The following is a 27,036-nucleotide window of genomic DNA, read 5'->3' on the forward strand; positions in this document are numbered from 1 at the left end:
CCCTCTATATATGTGGAAAGGTTGAATAGATTTTGAAAGGAGACTATTGTAAGCTGACGAGTTATGCATGGACCCTGAGGCAACCACCGAAAAAGGGTTGTCCTAAGTAAGTCAACACGAAGAAAGAAAAGGGAGATCACACAAGAGTCATCCCCAAAGTAGGCAGAATATAGAGAAAGGGAGAGAAGAACAGATTGGACAAGGAGAAAACTGGTAGCTGATAATCTTATATTGTTATTTTATATGTTCACATAATGAGTTTAGATCAGTTCTACCCCCATTACCCTCCCCTCTAATTCCTTCAGCCCTCTCCTCTCCTCCCAACTTTATGTCCTCTGTCTCCCCCAAAATGGCCTTGTCATATCCAGCACATTCTGTTTTCCTGCACATGTCCATTGCCTCCAGTCTTCCCATGCCCTCGTCTGCAGTGATCTCTGGGCGTGGAGGGGAGGAGGTATGATATAGATGTCCCATTGAAACCCAACCATATCATGAACTATATGAAGTATAAAATATGTAAATACCCAAATTGAAAGTAGATTCTACGATAGGCTATTGACAGGAACCCCTCCCCATTTCTTAAGTAAGTTAGCACACAGGAGATTCAGTATCACTGCCAACCGACTCATTGTCAGTCATATTTACAGAACTTTCCGCCAAACAGGAGCAGACGGCCCATTGTTTATTAAGATGAATCGTATGTAGTCAACAAAAGTCCCAGTGATGGGAAAAGTGACTGATAACCATGAAATACTTTGTTTCTCACTTGATTTATCACATCCCAAGTGTCCAGTAGCTCCCAGGGGCCCATAGGTTCTATATTAGATGCCACAGAATAACAGGACCTCAGAAAGTTCTGCTGTGCAGCTAGCTAGGAAGAAGGGTGGGTCCCTTGACTACTCTGGTTTCCAGGGCTCCTCCCCCACTTCCTCTCTGCTGCTCTCTTCTGGCTTCAGCAATGCTGTGAAATCAGAGGAGGCCACAGGACCCAGATTTTCAGGTGAGACTGGGAGTGCTGAATTTGGTGAGGAGGGGGCTGCTCTGTAGGCTGTGTCCTGTAACCTCCTGGCAGACTTGCCCTTGGAAATCGTACTTATTGGTCCCTGTTTCCTGCCTGCTAATTTTAGGCTGTAATCCGTGGTGAAGGCTGCTGAGTCTTACAAATTCATGTATGCTTCAGGGTCCGTTGCCTCAAGGATACTTTCTTTTTCTTTTTCTTTCTTTCTTCCTTTTTTTTTTGTTTTGTTTTGCTTTTAGAGAGAGGGTCTCTCTATACAACAGCCCTAGCTGTCCTAGAACTAGCTCTGTAGCCCAGACTGGCCTTGGTCTCACAGAGATCTGCCTGCTTCTGCCTCCGTGTGCTGGGATTAAGATTAAAGGCTTTCGCCACCACTGCCCAAAAGGATACTTTTCTTATGGAGAAAGTATACCTTCAATGGTCAAAAAATGTTTAACTTGACTCTTTCAGAGAGAGAATGGATGAATTAGTTTGGTGGGAGAAGGAGAGAAGAAGGTAGGGATGAGGGTCCCTAACATGCATGGCATGTGTCCTCATCCAAGCTGGCATACAGGTCAGGGGCCTCACTGGCTGTTACCTTTTTCCCTCAAGCTGCTCCCCAGGGAAGCTGCCTTGTGGGGAACCATTCTTTCCTAGGTTCATGGAAGAGTTGAGCTCTAAGTTACACTCATTGTGACTAAGTTCTGAAGCCAGTAATGGATGTGTGTTCTAGGCTGAGGGAGGAGGACTTAGTCAATGAAATCAGCACCCACAGAAGCACAGGTCCTGGGTAGACAAATGAATTGGGTCTGAAGACACCACCCCCCAAAGTCTTGAGAAATTTTACATGGCTGCTTCCAGGTCTCCTCGAATCACCAGTATCAACTCTGTTAAGAGTCAAATGGTTTCCCTTTCTCGTCTATGAGAGGCTGTCTTCTACCCACCCAGTCCTCAGACAGAAAGGAATGAGCCTCTTTCAAAACAAGCATCTGGCTTTCTGCTTCACGTCTGTAATTGATGGCTCTCTGTGTGGAGACTCTGTCCATAAGAAGGAACATTCCAGCCTGTCCTGGAAACAGTCAGCTCCAGGTTTCTCAAAAATTTCATGGGTAATAGATAAAGGACGCATTCAAAACGAGCTGAGTGTTTCTTCATGTCTGTGTATTGGATAACAAGGAAGTGATTGCTATATGCACAGGTCACTGTCGATCAGAGGGAGGCAAAGAACCAAGACAGTTAATTTGCTTATTTAGTGAACCGAGACCCACCCTTTGTTCAGTGCTGTGCCTGTCCCCAGGAAGTTTCCTGTCGTATAGTCTAAGAGGAGAGAGTAAATGTTAGAGGATCATCTCATGTTACAACCCTGTCCTCGATGAAGAAAGGCGGCTATGCAGTTACAGCAAGAGCAAGCGACCTGCAAGGCCTGCATCTGGGGCCAGTGCAGCTGCAGCAGAGAGGTTGGACAGGGCCTCTCTGGAAGCAGGGGCTAAGCAGCCCCCAGGGAGGGGAAGTTCTGAAGAGGCTTAGGAGATGAGAGGACCCTGGGAACATAGGAGAGGTCAGTGTCTTCAGAGAAAGATGATCATGCAGGGACTTCCGGACCTTTCCTCTAGTTCAAACCATCTTCTAAAGGTACACAAAAGCCACTAGGGAATTCAAGTAAGAAAAGTAAAATGCAATTTTATTTTTTTCCTTAAAATATTTTTATTTTATGTGTGTAAGTGTTTTGCTTTCATGTAAATGTATTGTATATACATACATACATACATACATATACATACATGTACCATGTGCATGTGTGGTTCTCCAGGAGGTTGGAAGGCCCATCAGATCCTCTGAAACTGGAGTTAGAGACAGTTGTGAGCTGCCATGTGGGTGCTGGAAACTGAGCCCTGGCCCTTGGCAAAAGCAGCAAGTGTTCTTAGCATCTCAGCCACCTAGTCTTCCTCAGGTCCAGGCATTCCTAGAAGAGAGTGCTTAAAGCCATTAACACTGATAAAGGAAAAAGGAAAGAGGAATGTGAAAGTGGTCTTTGTTTAATTTTGTTTTGTTCTGGGGTTTTTTGTTTGTTTGTTTGTTTTTTGTTTTTTGTTTTTTGTTTTTTTGAGACAGGGTTTCTCTGTGTAGCTGTCGCTGTCCTGGAACTTGTTCTTCAGACCAGGCTGGGCTTGAACTCATTGAGATGCACCTGCCTCTGCCTAGTGATTGTTGGGCCTAAAGGTGTGCATCACTACCGCCCAGCAGAACACCAGATCTTAATAGTAGACACTAAAGTAGGCTGTACTGTTTCCCTTTCATTAAAAAAATTAATTTATATACAATCATAGAAACTGTCAAGAGGTACAGTTACACCAAATGAAATGATTATTTATGGGTTATTAGAATTTGGAGTGGTTTTAGTTTCTTTTCTGCTTATTTCCTGTTTTCACATGACATGAAGGATGTTAATACCCCCTCAAAACAGAGCAACAGAGTTATGAAGGGAGATTGGACCTAGACAAGGTATCTCTTTTACACTGAATGACTGTGGGCCCGGCAAAGTGGTAGACAATGTGCGGCACCTGTTTCTGCTGTGGTAAATGCACTGAATAAGGACTCCGTTCCCAGGCCTCTGGAGTGCACTGGGGATCTTCTCGCTAGGGCATCGGACCGCCTTCTTAGTTCCAGCTAAGAACTGACAGGTGTCCAGCAGCAGCACCAGCCCCAAACAGACAGTGGCTAGGATGTAGGTCCTCAGTGACACTTTCAGAGCCACCAAAGTGAAGATGGCTCCCATCAAGAGCAGGATCAAGAACTGGTTACTGATCTCTTGTGGCACAGGTGGACCCATGACCAGCAGCAACCCGGCCAGCAGTTCCAGCCAGCCCACAGCAGTTTGGTAGTTTATAGGATCTGGCTGCTAGCCAAACAACGTTAATGGAAACACATCAGCAAACTGCTAGAACAAGGCTTCCAGTTCTTGTGGTGGGGTATGGGGGGCAAGAGTTCTGTAAGAGCTTGGCAGCCCCAGTGAGCGACTCTGAGCAGGAGACACAGCATGTCCAGCACAAGTGCCATAGCAGTGGCGGCCTCTCCCTCCCTCCCTGTCGGGCTACTGCAGTTGCCCTCCGCCATCTTACTGAATTTTTTATTTTTTTGTTTTTGGAGACAGGGTTTCTCCGTGTAGATTTGGTGCCTGTCGTGGATCTTGCTCTGTAGACTTGGTTGGCCTCGAACTCACAGAGATCTGCCTGGCTCTGCCTCCCGAGTGCTGGGATTAAAGGCCTGTGCCACAAGCCTGGCTGCCATTTTATTTTTAAAATGACACTTGCTGGCAGAGTAAGAGGGACCCAGGGTGGGATGATTGGAAACCAGCCTGTTACCCTGACAGCAAATGGCAGTGGATTTGATCAGCATGAAGGTAGAGACAAAGAGACAATAAGATTTCTGGAAGGAGAGCCATTAAGATTTCACGATGGGCTGACGAAAGGCAGAAAGCAAAGGCTGTAGCAGTGGAGCCCAAGGTCCGGCACGAGCCACAGGCTGCCCTGGCTGCCATTCACCGAGACAAGGAGCCATGCCTGGGGTTGGGGAGTCATCAAGGGTTCTATCCTGGCCATCTTTGTTAGAGATGTCTAGGAAAGAGTGAAAGCCACAATGAGATGCTGAGCCAGAAGTTTGGAACCCGGAAGGAACATCTTGTAAAAGGCACCACAGCACTCACTCACTAGCTTGAGAGAAGATGGGGGCCAGGACAAGCACAGGAGGTCCTGGAAGTATATGAGTTTGTGTAAAAAAAAAAAAAAAAAAAAAAAAAAAAAAAAAGAGCATCCTGAAAATAGAGTGTTGAGGTGAGTTTTGGGTATGGGGCAGGAGACATGAAAGTCTGGAGTTTATGACCAAAACTTTAGTGTTGGCTTCAGGAGGCAGCGTTCCAAAATGCTATGGCTGTTTCTTTATCTGCAGGGAGTCAAGCTGCAATGGCAGCCCAGTACCATGGTGTGGGGTCTGTCCCAGGAAAGCCAAGGACCAGCTATGGTGAGCGGAGCTGGGGTGCGGGGGTTGGGGGTGGGATAGGGCTGGGGTGGGGGTGGGGGTGGGGAGGTGGGGGTGGCTGAGCTGCAGGAGAAGTGAGAAGGCAGGTGGTGGGGTGGGGGGCGGGGTGGGGGTGGAGTCCCTCCTGTTTTCACCATCAGCCCCCACATAGCAGGAGCAAAGTATTTCCGGCTGCTGTCCTCATAGTGCCCGGCTCTGCGGGGTCTCTTGATTCTTCCTGCTCTCTTTGTAGGACGTGCCCATCAAGCTAAGCAGGAGAAACCTAATGGCCTCTCACTGGTCCAGACCTTGGCCCTCCCTCCCTCCTTTCTGTTCCCCCCTTGTTTGTGTTGACACAGGCTTTCACACTGTGGCCTAGGCCAGCTTGCAGCCTCCTGTTGTTGTTGTTGTTGTTATTGTTGTTGCTCTTTACTCTTTGGGGGCCCGCTACGCAGCTCCCAAATAAATCACACACAGAGGCTCATTCTTGCTTATACATGCCTGGCCTTAGCCCTGCTTCCTCTTCTCAGCTTTTCCTAACTTTAAATTAAGCCATCTATCTTTTGCCTCTGGAATTTTTCCTTTTCTTACTTCTGTAATCTTACTTTCTCTCTTACTCCATGGCTGGCTGGGTGGCTGGGTGGCTGGGTGGCTGGGTGGCTGGCCCTTAGCCTCCTCCTCTCTTTGTTCTTTTGTTCTTTCTCCTTTTTTCCCCTCCAGATTTCTCCTCCTATTTATTCTCTCTGCCTGCCAGCCCCGCCTATCCTTTCTCCTGCCTCGCTATTGGCCATTCAGCTCTTTATTAGACCATCAGGTGTTTTAGACAGGCAAAGTAATACAGCTTCACAGAGTTAAACAAATGCAACCTAAAAGGATGCAACACATGTTTGCATCATTAAGCAAATGTTCCACAGCACAAACAAATGTAACATGTTAAAATAATATTCCACAATAGCTTGTAACGGCCATCCTGCTCTTGTCTCCCCAGTCCCGCTGACAGGTATGAGTGAACCACCATGCCTGACTTAAGCACAGTGTCTTCCTTCCTTCTTCCTACAATATGAACATAGCAGAAAGGCTCCCTGTGCTAAAGGAGGATTGGGAGAGAACAATGTGCAGATAATTGATCCCCCATTTGGGTCCCTTCTCCCAGGGTCCTCATTCTCCCCAACAACTGAATCAGTGTGTCACTGAGCACTCCAGTTCCTCTGTCCACCATGTTCACTATGTCAGTTGAGATTCTGCTGGTATATCAAACTACCTTACAATGCAGTAGCATAAAACATTACCTATTTCTTTGGCTCCAGATGCTGTGAGTCTGTCAGGCATTCCTGGGGTCTGAACCACATCTGATAAGTTGGGTACTCACTCATGTGCTTGTGGCAAGCTACTGGTTCCATGTTAGAGTCCCGATAGGCTCACAGATCTGTCATTCATGTACCTCTGACAAGCTAGTGGTTCCCTGTCAGTATCTTGATAGATTTGCAGATGTGTGTACTTCAGGCCTTATTAAACTTTCCCCCTCACTGCTACTTTTTCCTCAAGAAATGTTTATGTGACCCTAGGTACATAGGCATATAAAATAGGTTACAAGTCAAACATAAGAAAATTGAAATGAATTTTTGGTACACACACACACACAATTTACTGTTTCTGAAAGATTAAAGCATATTTGCCCTGTTCATATTGTGAGGAGTTTTAGTTAGATAGGATGAATACATTCTGGAGACCTGTTACATAACATAGTGAACGTACTTAATACTATATTTTACAGTTGATAAGAACATAGATTTTAAGTGTTTTCACCACCAAATGTAGTTTTGTGAGCAATAGAGATGTTAACTATTGTGAGTACCTGCATCGCACACTATTACTATGTACAAGTTGTGTTGAACAACTAGTCCTTGACAACACTGAAGAAGTGTATGGCATGTACAAAGAAAGTAAATAAGAAAATTAAAATTAATGAATGTATTGTTTTTCTTCAACTTCAAAAAAACGCATATTTGCACACTAGTGAGGTGGATATGCTTGGGTTTTGTTTTGTATACATAAGTCTTGAATGAATATTTGATACTGCAGGATAGAACATCTCAAACACTTTTCAGGGTCAATTGATATTTTAATTTTACAAAAATCAATTGTAAGAACTGCATTCACTAAGTCCATAATAGAAGGTGGCAATAGTCTCGAATCTGAGTCACGGTGTTTTGGGCAGTGTTTATTGGAGTTGCATGATATGAGCAAGACAAAGGATTGGTGTTTTTTGGTCAGAACTAAGGTTGCTGTTTCATCATAGAACACAGGGAAGTGCGGTCAGAGACATTACAGATTCATTACTCCTTTGATTTCAAAATCAGTTTTAGTCGTTGTGTGTTCAGAATCCCTTACTGTTGCCAACTTTTTCTCCTCCTCCACATGTTCAGCTTTGTGGCCCCACATGGGGGTCACAGCCTGTGGTCTAAAGAAGCTTGGGTGTAGTCATCTAGCTCTTGGACAGGCCAGGGTGGTGGGGATCTTGCCTGGCTGTTTGCTCTATTTTTAAAAGGTCTTATTAATAAAAAAAAAAAAAAAACTTTTGAGCCAGATATTAGGGTAAATGTTGAAACATCAGAGAGACAGAGGAACAAGTCACAGCCATGTCTCACCTCGCCAACTCCACGAATCCTCTGTTTGCTTCTGAGTCTTCAGCCGAAAAAGACTCAGCTGAAAGAACTTAGTCAAAAGCCTAAGCCAAAAAGCTCCAGCCAAAAGAGAGCCTGACTGTTTGCTTTTGTGTCCCCAGCTCAAAGACTCTCATGAAAAACCAAGCCAAAATGCTCTCTCATGAAAGGCCAAGCCAAAAGGCTCTAGTTCCTGTCTCCTCATACCTTATATACCTTTCTCTGCCCAGCCATATTAGTTTATTCTTAGTGCTGGCATTAAAGACGTGTGATTCCCAAGTACTGGGATTAAGGGTGTGTGCCACCACTGCCTGGATCTGTTTCCTTCCTAGACTGAATCAATCTCATGCAATCCAGGGTGGCTTTGAACTCACAGAGATCCAGATGGATCTCTGCCTCCTGAGGATTCAAGGTGTGTGCCACCACTGCCTGGCTTCTGTGTTTAATTCATGGCTTGTTCTGTCCTCTGATCTTCAGGCCACTTTTATTAGGGTTCGCAATGTGTCCCCTCATGGCTGCTGCTGTCCAACAAGCTAGTCCAGGTGTCTTCACCTGGCAGCCGTAGAGGAGCCAAAGGAGCAGACAGGCCACGTTGCTTAAGAGCTCTTGGAAGTTTTGCTTCCTGGTCCTCCAGAGCAGAGTGTCCTCCACTATGTGTGTCATAGTGTCACTAGTGTCATAGTGTCCTCCAGATCCAGACCCACCGGCTATATTTTACTGGGAAAAGCTGAAAATCTCCATCCCAAAGAGGAAGGGATTCTGGGATGGGAAGGGTTGGGGTATGTATTGCAATCTACGCAGGGATCATCATCACACGGTATCAACACTGGCTAATTGTGGCACAGGAGCTATGATTGGTGCTTTTTCCCATTCTTCCTTCCTATGGCCAAGAAACCAATGCCCACAAGAACCTTTCAGATGTGGCACTCCACTGTGCAGCTCGGTAAACGCTGATGGGAACGACCCTCACATCTTGTCTTAGATCATCTCAGACAGTGTTCGAGTAATATTCTTTCTTTCACCCTGGGATTTTGTTTTCCACACATGGGGAACTGTCTTTTTTTCTCCTGAGTCTTTATTTTTATTTTTATTCATCTATTTATTTTACATCACAACCGCAGCCTTCTCCCATCCTCCCTCCCAGTCACCTCCTCCCCACCATGCTGCCCCCACCTCCAAATCTCCTCCTCTTCCATCTTCATGGGCAGTTCTCCCATGAGTATCAATAAAACATGGCATATCAAGTTGCAGTAACGCTAAGCACCTCTCCATGTACTAAGGCTGAGCAAGGTGACCCAGTATGAGGAGTAGGGTCCCAAAAGCCAGTTAAAGAGTTGGAGACAGCCCTTGTTCCCACTGTTAAAGAAGCCCCGGAAGAAACCAAGCTACACAACTGTAACATATATGCAGATGGCCTAGGTCACTATGAGAAAATATCATAAAGCTTGTATGTCACCCCTACTTGGCTCTCAGTTGGAAGAAGAAAAAGTCATTTTTAAATACAAATCAGAACAAAATACATCCTTCCCTATAGGTGCCCCAAACCCATACTTTGTGTGCCGCCCTGGATTCCATTAGCGGGGTGGCTGTTGGGAGCAGCTCACAGTTCTTTTCTGAAACTCTTATTTCTCCTCTGGGGGCTTGGGAGCCACAAAGGGTCAGAATGAGAAGTTCAAAAGATTGTCGTCCAGAGGCAGCGAAGAGGAGAGACCAAGGGAGGCACTTGCTGGAGCTCCTGGTTGTCCAGTCCTTCCAGATGGTCATTTAGACCCAGAGGCTGTTTGCAGACCCTGGGGGGCAGAGGTGACAGCAAGGGGGAGCCCCTGTGAGTGGAGCAGCAGGAGAGCAGGCACGGGATGATGGGACTCTATGGGCTTAACTGCTGGGGGCCCAGTCTGCACTGAATTTTGTTTCTTTGATGTTCTAGGGTTCGGAAACCAAGACCAGGAAAATTCCCAACTGAGAATTGTCTTACTGGGAAAAACTGGAGCAGGAAAAAGTGCAACAGGGAACAACATCCTTGGAGAGAAAGTGTTTCCTTCGGGCATTTCTCCAAAATCCATCACCAAGGTCTGTGAGAAAAGGGTGAGCACCTGGGATGGGAGAGAGGTCGTTGTCGTGGATACGCCTGGTGTTTTTGACACTGAGGTACCAGATGTTGACACAAGAAAAGAGATAGCAAGGTGTGTTGCCCTGACCGCCCCAGGGCCTCATGCTCTGCTCCTGGTGGTCCCATTGGGGCGCTACACTGCGGAAGACCATAAGGCTACACAGAAGATTCTGAACATGTTTGGAAAGAAGGCTAGAAGATTCATGATTCTCTTGCTCACCAGGAAGGATGACCTGGAAGACACTGATTTCCAGGAGTACTTAAAGACGGCTCCTGAATTCCTTAAAGAGCTGATCCGTAAGTTCGAGGATCGCTACTGTTTGTTCAACAACAAAGCATCAGGAGCTGAACAGAAGGACCAGAGGACACAGCTGTTGACCTTGGTCCAGTGCATGGTGATGGAAAATGATGGAAGATGCTTTACCAACAAGATGTACAAAAGTGCTGAGGAAGAGATTCAGAAACAAACCCGGGAGAAGCAAGAGCGTTACAGGGAGGAGTTCGAGAGAGAGCGAGAAAGGATAATACATGAGTATGAAGAACAGATTAGAGATCTGAGAGATCAGCTGGAGAGGGAAAGGAGAAAGGCTCAAATGGAGAGGGAATTCACCAGAGCAGAGGCCTACTATGCAGAGAGGAAGCAAAATGCTAGGCAGGAAGTTGAGCACCAAAATACGATACTTGAATTAATCATGAAAGCATGGGAGGTTGCTCAATTTGTCTTCAATCATTTTATGCAAGATGATTAGACCTAGGCTATAAGACTATACCTCATCCCCTATTTTCTGCATCCCTGTCCCCCAAACCCTGCCCTGCAGGACTCACTCCTCAATGTCCAAATGCTTTAGCTTCCATCTTCCAGGACTAAGGAATGAACTATTGGTTGCCTTTGGCAGTTGCTAGATGTTCAATTGACTTATCCAAAAACTGACCCATCCTCAATCTGTGAAACTCCAAGGCAGAATGGATGAGTGCTTGCCACCCCTGTGTTCTTCCTCAGAGCAAGCCACCCAGGAGCCCCCAGAAGATGACTATGAGATGTACCCACTCTTCCTTCTCCGGATTCTTGACAATGGTCTTCACCTGCAGCTTCTACACATTGCTGCTCACTTTCTGGACAACAGTCTTCTGTGTTTTATTAGGAAGTTCAGTGCTTTGCATGAGGTAATCTTCAGACAGAAATAGATGGCTGTATAGTTCTCAGTGAATGTCGGTTTGTTTTATTACATGTTCGTAAGGAGCCTCAAATTGGTCCCTATCTGCCCTTTGAAGACAAGGCAAATCTCCCAAGTCCAGTAGTTCAGGATGAGCACAAATTAGCAACTTCACAGACGATTTACAGTGTTGGCTGCGTTCGAGTGTGCCTGCCTCTAGAAGCTCTCATCAACCTTCTAACCTGTTTGATGAAGTCAGCTCTCTCCTTGGGAAATGATCTGACTGCCCCAACCCCACCCCGTACCCCAATACATCTAGCTTGTTCTGCTTCTGCCCCACCCAGCTAATTTGCTTATTATAGTTACAATAAACTTTTCAGCTGCTTCATACTTGTTCAGAATTGGAATCTGTTTTGTCTTGGAGGATGGTGCTGCTGTTATAGCACAGAGATGAATTTTGTTTTACTGGTAAAAGTTTAAAGTGTTTTTTCCAGCCAGACTTAATCTATCATCGTGGCATCTCCTCATCTTCTGTTTTGTTTTCTTATGCATGTGGGTGCATGTGCATATAAGTATATGTGTGTGTATGTGTGCATGCACGTTTGTGTGTGGTCAGAGGACAAGTTGAGGGAGTTTGTTCTCTTCCACCATGTGGGTCTCTGGGACCAACCTCAAATCCTCAAACTTGGTAGAGGATCACCTTACCACAGAGCCTTTTCACAGACCCTCTCTTGGTAGAGGACCACCTTAACACAGAGCCTTTTCACAGTCTCTTGGTAGAGGACCACCTCACCCACAGAGGCTTTTCACAGTCTCTTGGTAGAGGACCACCTCACCCACAGAGGCTTTTCACAGTCTCTTGGTAGAGGACCACCTCACCCACAGAGCCTTTTCACAGACCCTCCCTGCTTTGTTTGAGACAGAGTCTCTCATTGAAATTTGGATCTTGCAGGTTTTCATACACCGTCTGTGAGGAAGCCTCGGATACCTGTTACCCCAACTCTTAACAAAGCAGAGTAAAATCCTAGTGTAGCATAAGGTCTCAGAAGTCTACGTGTCCAAATGCTCACCAAGGAAATGTTACACGGCAGTGCTTCAGTTATGGGGAGTTTGAGGAAAACACTACATATATATTTTTTTAAATTTTGTTTGTTTTTCGAGATAGGGTTTCTCTGGGTATCCCTGGCTGTCCTGGAACTCACTCTGTAGACCAGGCTGGCCTTGAACTCAGTATCTACCTGCCCCTGCATCCCATGTGCTGGGACTAAAGACATGTGTCACCACACCTGGCTCCTAAGTACTTTCGTTTTTATTATAGAAGAAAGATGTCCCATCAAGTCACAAAGCAAAATCTTTGGCTGGTTGAACACTTTAAAATGTGCAATTTTGGTTGGTGCCAGATGGGAAGTGTGGCAAGAATCCTGCTGGGAGAGAGGCGGTAACCCTACCGTGAGAAACTCTTCAATGTCCCCTTGCTCAGAAAGTTTAGCTCTGGCTCTGCCCTGTTCCTGGGCCGGCCGGGGAAACCACTGAACCCCATTTCCTGCTTATATTTTTACTTTTCAAAAGCAGAGACCGGACTGCTCTCCCTTTGGGTCCCTGGTGAGAAGAAAAAGGGAACACGTTTTCTTTCTCTTTCCATTTTGTAGGCCCCAGTGAAGGCCTTCCGGCAGGTGCAATCTTTCATGGTCTCACTGTGCTGGCCCTTTCTGGGGTACTTTTCATGCAGGTAAAAAGAGTGAGATACTTAAGCACAGGATGGCTGTGGGTCCCTGCTGTGGACTCTCATTAATGACTGGAGAGTCGAGTCACGAGTCACGTGCTAGGCAGAGCAATCAAGTGGGTAAAATGATCCTCTCCCTTGCTGATTTGGTCCTTTGTGTTTATCCAGTTCTCACAGACCCCCTAGGGAGTGTGTCTCTGATGTCCTGCTATTTTCTAGTTTATTTGAAGCAGGGGAGATGCCTTTTCTTTTGTCCAGCACAGGACCTCAGTCTCAGTGTAGACATTAGAAATGGTACAGAAATGCCACATCAGTCATACCTGGGGATGTGTTTGGACAGTGCATTATCAGATCTTGGCCCACACTTGATATTTCAACAACTTCCGGGTACCTGGTGAATGTATATGACAAATCCTGGATGTTTTTGTGAAATGCAGTGTTCACTTCTTAAAAAGACAGAAAGTATACAGTAGTGATCATCTTCTAACATTAATGTAAAACATTGATGCAGATTTAACAGAAGATGGCAGCCTTCTTCGTGAGAGCGTTTTGTTTAGAATGGACTGCCTCTATTAGGGCTTTTCCAGTTACTCTCACTAACCCCACCAGCTTCCCTCACTAGGAGCTAACAGCGGATACAGCGGGTCTGTAGGCGGTCAGTATAGGAACAGCCCTTGAACCACAAGGAAAGGATCCAAAGGCTAGAGCCACAGAATAAATTAAACAAACATGTACCTAAAATCCAGTCTTTCCGGGTGTTGCTCCAGGAACTAAAAAGCCCACAGGGCCTTCAGCTCTTCTCACTCAATGCGGGGTGGCTCTGTGTGCATTTCCTTATTTCAAGAACCCACACCCCTTTAGCTTCTCTAGGTTTGATTCATTTCTCTCTACCCAGGGTGTCTCTGTAGGAGTCTGGCCGGGTACAAGCTCTGTGTGGTGCGGAAGCAGACTCACTCTGACGGTTAATTTCTTGACCCATCCTTGGCCGCTGCGTAGAATTAACAAGACTACAGCGGTTAAGAGGCCGCAGAAGGAGGCTGCAGCTGGCTCCAGAGTGAGGGGCGGAGCTGAGTCACCGGCTGGGCATCCATTGTACTACTAGTCTTCTGTCCTTACCACCTTTTGCTCCTTCCTTATTCGCAGACCCACACTGTTGCCTAGAAAGCAGAGTGTCCACATTTGTGGGCTGCATTCCACAGGGTTTCCTGTGGCTGGCGGCAGCCGTACGACCTAGAACATAAGCAGAAGTCCTGTGGGTTTCTGCATTTCCTTTGCCTCGGTAATAAAGGCTGTATTCTCTCGCTTCTCCTGGTGACTCAGAGGCTGGAAGTTGCTTTCAAAGAATGCTGAGTAGGAAGGAAGGGAAACATGACTCGTGGTGCTAAGCTTAGCCCCAAACAGACACAGAACCTCCCGCTGTCACTTCGAAATCAGCACCTTTGATTGCCAGGCCACTGTAGTGAATTATCTCGAGGTATCAATGTGATATGTCTAGGCTGATGGGGAGCAGTCCCCACATGCCATAGGGAATTGTAGAGCCCTTGTAACACAAAGGATACTTCCTGAGCTGAGGAACTGACATTGATTTACCTTAGATGAGACCTCTATGTTGACTTCTTAGAGCCTGAAGACAAGAAGCCTCACTGGAGAGAGACAGAGTGTGGTCTGAAGAGTTCATCTGACTCTAGAACCTACATAGAGAACTGCAGGACAGTTAGTGAGGCTACTAAGACCCCCTCCAGAGAAAGCTTGAGATCCTCACATGGAAGGGCAGAGAATGCACCACCACCACCACCATATAGAGCTGCAGAGAATGCACACCAACATAAAGACTGCAGAGAATGCACATCACCACCATAAAGAGCTGCAGAGAATGCACACCAACACATATAGAGCTACAGAGAATGTAAACTGCTTCCTTTAAGAGGTCTGAGCCAATGCCATTTCCTTCTTTTGTTGACTGCACTTTATCTGCAGGCGCATCTCTCCAGGAAGACATCCTGTGCTGAAGAGGTCTTGTGAAACCCAGATTCCCACCCTACATGCCTTCTAAGCACCCAGCCTTCTCGTGCGGGATCCTGTCTTTCATAGACCCCCTTCCCTCTGCTCACCCTTCCAAATGATCCTCCTGCAGAGCTCATTCACACAAGCACACCCTCCCTTCACCCCATCCACACACCCATCAAGGTAAAGGAGGTTCATGGAAGTATAAAATATCCTCTGCTCTCTAATATTCCCAAAGCTAGATCTAGAACTGGGTGATGGAACCCAGAGGAAAAAGGGGAGGTAACTAGAAATAACCAGCCTCATGGGGAAGGGGGTACTGCTCTTTCTTGTCTAAATCTGTGCAGATGGAGACACCCTCCACACCCTATAGCCTCAGGGTAAGGTTCTCTTAGGCCAAAGCTGATTTCTTCAGTTCTTATCCCAACTCCATTCATTCTGACCCACAGGAAGTGTCCATGAGAGCTGTTTGTTACAGCTCAAGAGAATCAAGTGTCATTTTAATTTTTATTATTTATTTGCCCTCTCTCTATAGAGCTCTCTCTATAGACCTGCAGAGAATGTACACCACCACCATATAGAACTGTAGAGAATACACGCTACCAATATATACAGCTGCAGAGAATGCACACCACCAACATAGAGGTCTATAGAGAATGCACACCACCATCATGTAGAGCTGCAGAGAATGCATACTACCAACATATAGGGCTGCAGAGAATGCACACAACTACCATATTTTGCTACTGAGAATGCACACTACCATTCACTATATAGGCTGCGGAGAATGCATACTACCAACATATAGGGCTGCAGAGAATGCACACTACCACCATAGAAAGCTACAGAGAATGCACACCACCACCTATAGAGCTATAGAGTATGCATACCACAATAGAGCTGCAGAGAATGCATACCACCACCATAAAGAGCTGCAGAGAATGCACACCAGCACATATGGAGCTGTAGAATATGCACACCACCATAGAGAGCTGCAGAGAATACACACCACCAACATACAGAGCTGCAGAGAATGCACACTACTAACATATAGAGCTGCAGAGAATGCACATCACCACCATATAGAGCTGCAGAGAATGCACATCACCACCATATAGAGCTGCAGAGAATGCATACCATCATCATACAGAGTTGCAGAGAATGCACACTACTATATAGAGCAGCTCAATAGGTCAATTGCATTAATTTAAACAGTGTCAAGCATTTACTTTTAATCTGCCACCAAATGCAATGGGTGAGCACTAGGAAAGAATAAAGGTTTTTGTTTGTTTGTTTTTGTTTGTTTTAGAAAAGAAAAATGTCCAACTTTCTCCTGCTATCTCAATCCTAATCTGTATTTAATCCTGCCATTCAGGTTGCTGCCCATGAAGCTGCATTCTTTCCAGGCACCCTCTGACTGACCGTGGCTCCTTTTAAGCTCCCTCAAAGCCTTCTTTCTAGAGAGGCTCTGATTGGCATAGCAGGACTTTAGACATAACTGCAGGACATCTCTGTCTCCTTCCCATCTTGTCAGCGTGTCCTGCCGTAGTCCTTACCCGCATGACCACTTTCACTGGTGAGACTACAGCGCACCTTCTCTTTGCTCAGGACTTTCCCTCCCTTCCCCTCCCTGCTCAGTAATGGAATGCCTCCACACCATCTGTAGATCCAGCGTGTCCTTGGACTGTTATTACAAAGTGCAGGCTTATCTTCAATGAAGACGTGTGTTTCTGGTAGATGATTGTCTGGGGGTATCAAGACACCGGATTAGTAGTTCCCAACTCTCGGTGCTGAGGCTACCTTGGGTCAGAAGGAGGGGATCAAGGATGTAAGAGCTGGGAGCCAGGGCTGAGGGAAGAGTCTGTTTCCTGTTTGGGGAAGTCAGGACAATACAAGGAAGTGCACATGCTCTGTCAGGTACTTCCCAGCAGGGTTCCAAACCAGGGCCATCACTGCCATTTGCCAAAAGAAGTGATTTATGATGTTGTTGCCTGTGCTAGGGAGGTTAGGAGTTCCTCTTCCCAGGCAGACAGAGGAGACCGGATCAGGCCTGCAGATGAGCAGCTAGCAGGACCCAGACCACATCTTCTGAGTCCTGACAGTCTCCATGCGGTCCCTACCACCCCATTCCCAACCTTCCCGCAAGGGAGCTCAGCCCTGCTGCACTGCTGAGGGGAAGAAGAGGGGATTGGGAGTCTGCCCCCCCCCTCCTGTTAGCTTCCTGTAAGCTGGTCACACTCCAGGCCCTTTCCTGAATCTCACGGACGTTCACGTGCATCTGAGGCACCACAGCCTGTACAGTCAGCTAAACTGCTTCCTTTAAGAGGTCTGAGCCAATGCCATTTCCTTCTTTTGTTGACTGCACTTTATCTGCAGGCGCATCTCTCCAGGAAGACATCCTGTGCTGAAGAGGTCTTGTGAAACCCGGGTTCCCACCCTACATGCCTTCTAAGCACCCAGTCTTCTCGTGCGGGATCCTGTCTTTCATAGACACCCTTCCCTCTGCTCACCCTTCCAAATGATCCTCCTGCAGAGCTCATTCACACAAGCACACCCTCCCTTCACCCCATCCACACACCCATCAAGGTAAAGGAGGTTCATGGAAGTATAAAATATCCTCTGCTCTCTAATATTCCCAAAGCTAGATCTAGAACTGGGTGATGGAACCCAGAGGAAAAAGGGGAGGTAACCAGAGATAACCAGCCTCATGGGGAAGGGGGTACTGCTCTTTCTTGTCCAAATCCATGCAGATGGAGACACCCTCCACACCCTATAGCCTCGGGGTAAGGTTCTCTTAGGCCAAAGCTGACTTCTTCAGTTCTTATCCCAACTCCACTCATTCTGACCCACAGGAAGTGTCCATGAGAGCTGTTTGTTACAGCTCAAGAGAATCAAGTGTCATTTTAATTTTTATCATTTATTATTTATTTGGCCTCTCTCCAGATTCCTATTCACATCCCCCCATAGCCCAGGATACATCTTGGCATGTACGCCAGAACCGCTGTGGTTACCAATCAGTTCAAGGCTCCTTTCCCAAGTCAGACAAAAATCATCACGAGGCAAGTAGTACCAATGGAACAAAGCTTTATTGGGGGCATGTGTTGGAACACAGGGGAGACAGCACACAGGGGAGAGTTCTGGGTCGGCTCCCTCGGATTTCTGACCCCTGGGATCTCTGCCTTCTCCTGTTTGCTGCTGTCTGTGTTCTTTAGGTTTGCACTTGCATGGAGATCTGCTCCCACACATTCAGTCCAGCTGTACTCAGCTCACAAAGGATGGGGGAGGCACTGTCCTCTCCATCCCAGGAAGGACATACAGGGTCCAGAATTAGTCACTGTGCACATGTGGTCATTGCGGCCAAGTCTCTCAAAAGCTTAGAAGTACGTCAGTGCTCAGAACATGGTTACAGAATGCAAACCTATTAAAATACCTTACATAGTGGAAGAAAATCCTAACTGCTGCTCTGGGCCTCTCTATTCTGTCTCATTGTCATTTTCTACCACTACATAGGGCAGGCACCTTGTAGTCATAATGTCTGCCCCCCTTTATGGGTAAGGGTGCAGCTCGAACATGTACAAGTACCTGGTCCATGACTGCCCGTGGGCTGATTCAAAAGAAAGAGCCGGACGATGGCAAGAAGCTTTGGTTGTATCAGAGAACAGACACAGAACAGGAACACGTGACATCAGTGGGATAGAAGATCCTGTATCAGGGCACTGTGCTGCGGGCTAAGTGTAAGGAGGACCCATGTGTCCAGAAAGAAGCTGTGTAGCTGGACACAGACTGTAGCTGGGTCCCCTGAACTGAGGCCTCACCCATTGCCACACCTGACAGCGTGACCCAGGGACTGGAAAGCTCTCTGTGGAAACAGAGGCCACAAGGGCTGGGCACTGGGTGCAGCTGCTGATGGACTGTCCTTGTGGTGGTTTGAATGAGAATGGCCCCCATAGGCTCATGGATTTGAATACTTGGTCACCGGAGAGTGGCACTATTTGAAAGGATTAGGAGGTGTGGCCTTGTTGGAGGAAGTGTGTCACTGGGGATGGGCTTTGAGGTTTCAGAAAGTCCATTCTATACCCAGAGTCTCCCTCTTCCTGCTGCCTAAGGATCTGGATGCAGAGCTCTCAGCTCCCTCTCCAGCACCATGTCTGCCGGCATACCATGCTTCCTGCCATGATGATAATGAACTAAACCTCTGAAACTGTAAGCAAGCTCTAATGAAATGCTTCCTTTTATAGGAGTTGCCGTGGTCATGGTGTCTCTTCACAGCAATAGAACACTAACTAAGATACCCCTGCTTATGGTCGGCCCACATGGATGCCCTCTCTATCACATACCTACAGGTCTTCTCGGAGGCCATCTGGATCTGGGACAGCCTTTCCAGCCAGGACTCCTCGAGGGATCCTCCTCAGAAGCCCGCTCTGTGGCTAAACTGTTTTGCTGGGACCATGTGGAAGTTCTGTGGTGTAACAGCGGCCCTCGTTCTCCCACAGGATCAATTCGATCTTCTCCATGAGGTCCTGCAGCTGGGCCTTCTGCTTAGTCCCTTGGGCCCTATTGTTGAAGCCACAGTGTCGCCTCTCACACGCGACATCCAGATCATCCAGGCTCTTATTGTTGTTTTTTTGGATATATTCTTCCAAGGATCCCCCGTCTAGGTCCTCCTCCCGAGTGAACACCAGGACGGTGTAAGCCAGGATCCCTTCTCCAAAGATCTCCTGGAGGCGCCTGGCAGCTTCCTGGTCCTCTGCTGTGTACCGGCCCACCTGTATCACCAGGAGCACTGCATGGGGCCCTGGAGAGTCCAGGACTCCACAGATCTTCTCAGCTGCTACCTCAGGCAGGTCCTGATGTGACAAAATGTCTGGGGTGTCGATCACCTCAAACACCTTTCCATTCCAGTCTCTGCTCCCTTTCTGGAAGGTCCTGGTTACTGGTCTAGCGCTGATTTTGGACTCAAATACTTGCCTGCCAAGGATGCTATTTCCGGTTGCACTTTTCCCGCTTCCTGTTTTCCCCACCAGAAGGAGCTGCAATCTCTTCGGGGTGAGCTCTTTCTCCTTCAGACCTAGAAGAATTTTACAAAACAAAACATCAGAGGGGAATGGGAGGAGAGTCTATGCTCTCTGTTTATCAGAGGCCATGCCCCACGCATCTGAGAAACAGTCCCAGGATGAGGAGATGGCAGAGACAAAGGCCAGCATCTGTCCCTGAGGTCTGCCCTGGGCTTACATTCTCAGCCTGCGTCCTGGAAGGCAGAGGTGAACATTTCTACAAAGAGGGACATCAGAGCCACCGGGTGAGAAGGGAGACCCACATGTCAGCTAAACACTGGCTACTCCAATGCCAAGATGTTTAAATATGCCTGGGGCTGGGCACTGGAAGGAAATGCCCTTCTGCCAGCCCCACAGGTGCTAAGACCTAAACCACATAAAATGCCAAATGACAGTTTTCAAGTGTGATCCCCGTTGAAGACACTGTTGGGTCTCTGATCACAGAGCACGAATCCTGCCAAAGGCAGCTAGGCTCGGTCTTCAAACCTTCTCAGCACCCATTGGTTTGCTTCCGCATGCCTCTACCCTAGCCTGACCTGCAATCTTCCAGGCTCTCTTGAGCTTTTCCAAAGGGGATAGGAAAGACTTTGAGTGGATTCATGCAAGTTTCAATCAGGCATGGATAGTTGGATGTCCATTCCTGCCTGCCTAGTTAAGGCGCAGTTAGGGCCAAAGAATACCTATTTCTGAGCAGCCAGCCCAAACTTAAAAGCCAAATGCATCATGGGATGCAGAGGGGGGACTTTCCAAATAATGACTAACTCTGCTTCCCGTAAGAAGTGAAGGAGGCTTAGCCTGCGTTGGTGACTTTCCCAAGTGGTAAAATAAGTGGGCTTTCTTCTGATGGTCCAGGCTTTCAAATTCATAAAGAAAAAAGTCATTCATGTTAAAATACAATGAGTCACAAATAATTTCTTCTAGAAAGAAAACGTGGGTAGGTTTCTAGCATCCCCAGATTTTATCTCCCTTGGTTAAGGTGGCAAAGGTGAATCTCTGAGAAGACTGAACCCGGTCCCTGCCAATGGCCACTGGAGACATTGCATGGTACTGTCAATCAGTGTGACTCATCACATGCAGCTAATCACCCACACAAGGACTACTGGCATCAGAGCTGTGAGAAAACACTAGTCTTTGTATTGTGTCCACATGACCAGCATGTCCTTCTCAGGAAGGAGCTCGGATGCGAAGACGCTTTTCCTTGGAACTGGCATTTCTCACCTCCTATGGCCATCCACCTGTCAGGGGTCCCTTTCCTTAGTTTTTCCTGGTGTAAAGAAGAGCCATTTTGCTTTGTTTTGGCTACAGTGGGCAAATCTATGTAATGAGGGCCTTCACCTGCCCCTCCCAGGACTCAGCGCTGTGTGCTGTGTGTCTCATGCATGTGTGCGTGTGTGGTCTCATGTCCATTTGCACACCAGTGGTCCCATCTACACCTCTCTGATTCACCTCTCTAGGAAAGCAGTGTACCTTCTGTCAGCCCTTGTGCGGAGTCCAGGGGCACCTGCCTTGTGGGATTCTTCTGGGGGCTGTGTCCACATTCTTCTTCCACCTGCAGAAAACAATCATACATTTAAATACATGCAAATAGCTTCATTTTGTTATGCGTGTGTGAGCAAGCTTGGGAACATGAGCGTGCACAGGTGGTTGTATGCCATGGTACACATGGAGAGGTCAGACGATAACTTTCAAGAGGCTGTTCTCTCCTTCCCCTTGGGTCCTGGGACTCAAACTCAGGGGTTAGGTTCTCACAGCAAGCACGTTTATCCATTGAGCCGTCTCTGTGGCCTGTACATGTGTACTGATTGCGTTTTAAGGGGCCTTGTCTTTCTTGTCAGGGAAAGTTATTCCGTGTGTATGTGTGTGTGTGTGTGTGTGTGTGTGTGTGTGTGTGTGTGTGTGTGTGTGTGTGTGCTTGATGAGGAGTGGGGAAGAAGGGTATGAGACACTCTCTGGAGGTTTCAGGAACCCTACCCCTCAGGCACTGTGTTCTCCGCCATGAGTTGACGAGATTGTCATAAGAAAGGAGCCACTGAATTTGTTTGGGTAGACAGTGTCCAGAGCTGTGCATTGAGGGCCCGGGGCGGGGAATGGGGTCAGGAGAAGGAGAATGGTGAAGAACAGGAAGAAGAGAGGGAAACAGTATGGTCTTGATTTTGTGTCTCAGACCATAGAAGATCTAAATAGGCAGGGGCAGGAAGTTATGGAGAGGGTGTAGCTTTGGGTCTTGGGTCCAGAAAGAACCATCGAGGTTTTAGCACCGAGAATTGGCATGGCTGAAAGCTAGTGGCTGTGTTCAGCAGTAGCAAGGAAGGTGAGAGCCACGGGGATCTTCACAGTGCAAGGCAGAACCCTGCTGAGAACAGGGCACCTCAGCGTGCGATGGAGACATAGTTACTGCCTGGGATGCTCACACTACCCTGGGCCTGAGTGTCACTTCAGGGGGAATTTGAGGTCTAAATCTGCAAAGACCTGCTCCTCCAATGTCACAGCATGTTCACAGCTATGGGCCCACTTTTAGTTCTCTTTGCTAATTAGAGCCACGGCATCCCAGCCAGGAATTGCCAATGACTGCTCTGATGAGTGATGCCTGCCTGCTTCCGGGGCTAATACCATCCTCTGCTTCCAGAGCCTGCAGTGATGCTCTTAGAGTGAGGTTCCCTAGAGGGTTGGGAGGAAAACTGGATGATCTGTGACTTTCTCAGGACCCTCACAGCCAGACTAAGACTCTGGGGTGGGGCCCCCAAGTGCAGTCTGGACTTGTCACAGCCCTGTTCGATGGTCTATGCTACTCGGCTAGCAGGCTGCCTTATCTTCTCTGAATCCCAGGGAGAAGCCAGTGGGAACACCAGAGACATGGCTTTGTGATGTGCTTTTATGACGTTCAGCCAATGTCTGGCTTAACGGGTTGACATGGGGATGCAGGGAGCTGAAGAAAAAGTCTGGCGGTTCCCGAGAAGAGTGAGGAAGCAGGCCAGGCCAATAGCCGAGCTCAGATCTGGTCAGGTGTCCTGGCTTGAGCAGCGCTGCCATTGCCTTGGTGAGCTAGAGGCCTGTAGACCCCTCAGTCTCTGCGGAGTCTTCCTTGACCTCGCTCCTTCTTTGGAGAACAAGTGGACTGACAGAAACAGTTCCCAGCAGATAAAGCTGGAGCATGCAGAGCCCAGGCATCACCCAGGCAATAGTTATGTACCCAGCACTGTGCCCACAGCACTGTCAGAGAAAGGAGGCTGCGTCCTCTGAGCCTTGCTGGCCCACCTCAGATAGTCTCTCTGTCTCTCTGTCTCTCTCTCTCTGTCTCTCTCTGTCTCTGTCTCTGTCTCTGTCTCTCTCTCTCACACACACACACACACACACACACACACACACACACACACACACACACGGGACACTTTGAATTTTTATCTCCAGTCCAGATGAGAGAGACATTATCACCCTGGTTCCATTGCTCAGAAAGAATGTGACATTTAAAAAAGTGCCCTGGGGAGCACTGGCCAGTTGGGGGTGGTGGACATGGCTCAGAGGTAGAATGCTTGTAGGGAGTGTGCCAGACTCGGGCTGCAGGTCCCCATCACTGAGAAAACAGCAAGCATTAAGCATAAAGGTCACCACAGAACACAAAGTTCTCCTGGCTCGGTGCTGCAGCTTTTTCTATCACACCACTTGTATTTGTATGAATGTGGATACACAGCCACACACACGGTTTATAAACACACAAACATGTTTACACCACATTCAACATACATAGAAATACATGCATAATACAAAACGAACTCCAGGGTTTTCTGTGGGCTCTCCCCTCCTTATTTTTCTTTTATTGAAAATAGATTTTTTTCATACAAAATATTCTGATTATGGTTTCCCCTCCCCCAACTCCCCCAAGGTCCTCCCTGCCTCTCCTCCCATCAAATTCCACACCCTTTCTGTCTCTCCTTGTAGACATGTAAAGAATAATAATAAAATAAAAGAGATAAAACAAAAACAAACGAGAACAGGACAAAGCAAGCAAACAAACCGATGAAAAAGAGCTAAAGAAAACATATGAGAAACAGACGTAGTCCACACACACAGGAATCCAACAGAAACTCAAAACCGGAAGCCATACATCTCTGAAAAACATGAGACGAAGAACCTCCAACCAAGGTCGTCACCCAGTTCATTCTGGGTTCCTCTCTATTGCCGGCCATGGGCTCACAGGTCATTCTGGGTTCCTCTCTATTGCCAGCCATGGGCTCACAGGTCATTCTGGGTTCCTACCTATTGCCGGCCATGGGCTCACAGGTCATTCTGGGTTCCTACCTATTGCCGGCCATGGGCTCACAGGTCATTCTGGGTTCCTCTCTATTGCCGGCCATGGGCTCACGGGTGAAAAGTTAGTCTTGTGGGCTTTTTGATTTGTTTCATTTTGTTTTGACTTTTTCTTTTCCTCTTATTGGTTTTTTGTTTGTTTATTTTGATTTTCAGGTTTTTAAAATTGTATTTTATTTTTTTTAAGAGAGAGAGAGCATGAAGTTTGATTGGTAAGGAGGTAGGAAAAAGGGAAAAACATAATCAAATATATTCTATGAAAAAACTTTAAATAAAATATAAACATAATACCCACCAATCACTCACCGTGCATACATGTAAACACACACAAACATAAATGTATACATGTGGCACACATGCCATTTATACACATATACAACTCATACATATACACAAACAATACACACATGTAAACACATACATAACACATATAATACATAAAAATACAGTGTACCCCATTCATACACATACATGTAAACACGTATACAGATGAACAGAAATGTACATACATGGCCACTCATACATGCCTGTGAGTACACAAATATACATACAACATGTACAGATACACAAGCTGCATACCCATGTGTAATACAAACACTATACACAGTATACACGTACCACATAGGCATGTAAACACATATATACACAAATGCAAGTGTTCGTAAACAGTACATATCCTTAAACAAATAAACACACACATATATGAAACATACATATACACAAACAGCATACACACACGTAAAACATATACAAATCCAAACAAGACACACACCACACACGCATACGTGTAAACATACACACACAGTGGGACTTACCATGGGGCTGGCTGACAGGCAAGAATGGCTTCGTTTCCTGTCTCCTGTGACACTGCACTCCCATGAAGTTTCTGGCTTTCCTGGCAGGGTCAAGATGTTGTATCTTTCGTAGATGGAGTAGAAAAGCCAGGAAACAGTTTCCATAGTATATGAGCCAACGGACTCTGCTTGCCTGTACAGCCGATCCATATTCCAACCCATGTTTTATCAGCACAGTATGTTCTGAGCTCAAGCATGACCCTTCAAAGAGCCGCTCACTGTGAAATGAGAAACAGGAAGTGAGCAGCCAAGCCCGACACTTCCGCTTACAGCCTAGAAAAAAAACTTTAAAAGAATATAGTGTGGTGGTTATGTTTATTATTTAAACAAGGCTTAGAGAATTAGGAAACTGCAGATCTCTGGAAAGCTTGTCTCAGGGACACGAACCCCGATCCCATCTTTTGGAGCTGAGCTCACGTCCCAGAGTGATCCAGAGGTTTAGGACTGGACAAGCATCCACCATCCCGTCTCTCCCTCAATCTGTCTTTTAAATATCTTTTCTTGGAACTGTTAAGTTTCAAACCTGGAATGGCTGAGGAGCCTATTTAACATATCAAAGCAGACCTGGCCTCCAGGTTCTTCCAGCCTGCCTCAGTCCCTCCCTGTTAGAGTGTAAGGCTGGCAAACCCCACCTGTACCCTAAATTCTCAGGCCCGGGGGCTGGGCTGCCCTTGCCCCAGAGGCTCTTTCCTATGTAGTCCAGACATCCTGGTTACCTGCTCCTTTTGTACCTCTGGCCTCTGCACCTGTTCGCTCCCCCACCCCCACTCTTCGCATGGACCAGTTCAGTCTGGTCCTGTCCACTCTGGGCTCTTCCACATATCCCTGCCTCTGACTATGCCGTCCCACTATCTATAATAAACTTTCTCCTCCACCGTACCTAGGAGCAGTCATGTCCTTCCTTTCCTTTTTATTTCTTTTTTTTCATTCACCAACAAGCTCTAAAATCTCACTCTTTTTAGGACTCTCTATGTTTGAAGAATCTTTTAAAATTATCAGGCAGGTCCCAAGTTTTTGATCACCAATAAAGAAAATGAACATAATTCATTAATTCAACTTTTACTAGTTGGTTTGTTGAGATATTGTTGAGATAGGTCTCACTACGTGAAGCAAGCTAGCCTAGAATTCATGGAGAACTGCCTGCCTTTGTCTCCCAAAGTGCTAGAATTCACTGATTTAAAAGAAAAAAAGCTTGTTTTTATTTTTTAGTTGTGTGTGTGTGTGTGTGCGCAGGTGCCTATGGAGGCTAGAGGTATTGGATCTCCTGGAGCTGGAGTTACACACTGTTGTGAGCTGTAAGATTTGGTTGCTGGTAACCAAATTTTGGTCCTCTAAAGCAGTATACACTTTTTGTTTTGTTTTTGTTTTTGAGATGGGGTTTCTCTGTGCAGCCCTGGCCCTCCTGGAACTCACTCTGTAGACCAGGATGGCCATGAACTCAGAGACCCACCTACCTCTGCCTCCTGAGTCATGGGATTAAAAGGCGTGTGCCACTGTGGGAGCCCTTTTTCGGGTTCCTCGTGGCTTTACCCAGCAGGTCCGCATAGAGGATGATTAGGATCACAGGCCTGAGTGCAGGTGTCTGAGATGGTCTGCACTTGGCTGTGCTGGGGGGAGGAGGTCTTTTGCTCTACCCCTTGGCATCTCTATAAAAACCCTGGGCCAGAGACAGGGCCCGTTGAAAAGGTTCCAGGCCCTCTCGAGGCTATCCTTATTTTCTGTTTATCTCCGCAATATAAATCATTCTATCTAACATTTCCTGCTGCTCACACTCAAGAAAACTCTGGGGAACTGTGGGGTTGGTGGGTAAATGCCCCACATGCCACCACTGCCCAACTCAGTATACACTCTTAACTGCTGAACCATCTCTCTAGTCCTTACTAAGTTTTGGGGGATAATTTTTATTATAAAAGTAAAAGAAAAGAGAGCAACATAAACCCAGTGGGTATTTGACCTTGTATTTGAGAACTGAGGCATCAATACCTGGTTCAGCTCAAGTAGCTGCAGTCCTTGGGGCCTTTCCTGGGGCTTGTCGGTGTTCTGGTCCTAATCTTACTCCTATGGACTTCATTCTTGAAAACAGTTCTCATGAACGTAGGTGCTGCCTGGAAAGGGATGGTGAAAGAGGAAGCCCAAGAAAGGCAAGGTTGGTCTTTCT

At 46.9% G+C, this 27,036-nt stretch overlaps 2 protein-coding genes and 1 pseudogene across 3 annotated transcripts; 1 reads left to right on the forward strand and 2 right to left on the reverse strand.

The window, feature by feature from the left end:
* Window positions 1-810: 810 nt before the first annotated feature.
* Gimap4 (GTPase, IMAP family member 4) lies at window positions 811-11,328 on the forward strand. 2 transcript variants are annotated; one of them, XM_006995442.4, is made up of 3 exons: window positions 811-1,000; window positions 4,943-5,014; window positions 9,602-11,328. In XM_006995442.4, the coding sequence occupies exons 1-3, from the start codon at window positions 826-828 to the stop codon at window positions 10,531-10,533; spliced, it is 1,179 nt and encodes a 392-aa protein (XP_006995504.3). In that variant the 5' UTR covers window positions 811-825; the 3' UTR covers window positions 10,534-11,328. The 2 variants fall into 2 exon arrangements, with proteins under 2 accessions (XP_006995504.3, XP_076422784.1); XM_076566669.1 differs by lacking the exon at window positions 811-1,000 and adding an exon at window positions 1,250-2,629.
* Window positions 2,484-4,111, reverse strand: LOC143272112 (transmembrane protein 35B-like; annotated as a pseudogene).
* A 6,401-nt stretch (window positions 11,329-17,729) lies between the features above and the next one.
* On the reverse strand, window positions 17,730-25,114 carry Gimap6 (GTPase, IMAP family member 6). The gene is made up of 3 exons (XM_006995443.4): window positions 24,840-25,114; window positions 21,187-21,268; window positions 17,730-19,733 (listed from the first exon to the last, which is right to left on the reverse strand). Exons 1-3 carry the CDS (start codon window positions 25,038-25,040, stop codon window positions 19,093-19,095), a joined length of 924 nt encoding a protein of 307 aa, XP_006995505.3. The 5' UTR covers window positions 25,041-25,114; the 3' UTR covers window positions 17,730-19,092.
* Window positions 25,115-27,036: the final 1,922 nt, after the last annotated feature.

This window comes from Peromyscus maniculatus, chromosome 3, assembly GCF_049852395.1.
Source record: "Peromyscus maniculatus bairdii isolate BWxNUB_F1_BW_parent chromosome 3, HU_Pman_BW_mat_3.1, whole genome shotgun sequence".
In the NCBI taxonomy this organism is placed as follows: Eukaryota; Metazoa; Chordata; class Mammalia; order Rodentia; family Cricetidae; genus Peromyscus; species Peromyscus maniculatus.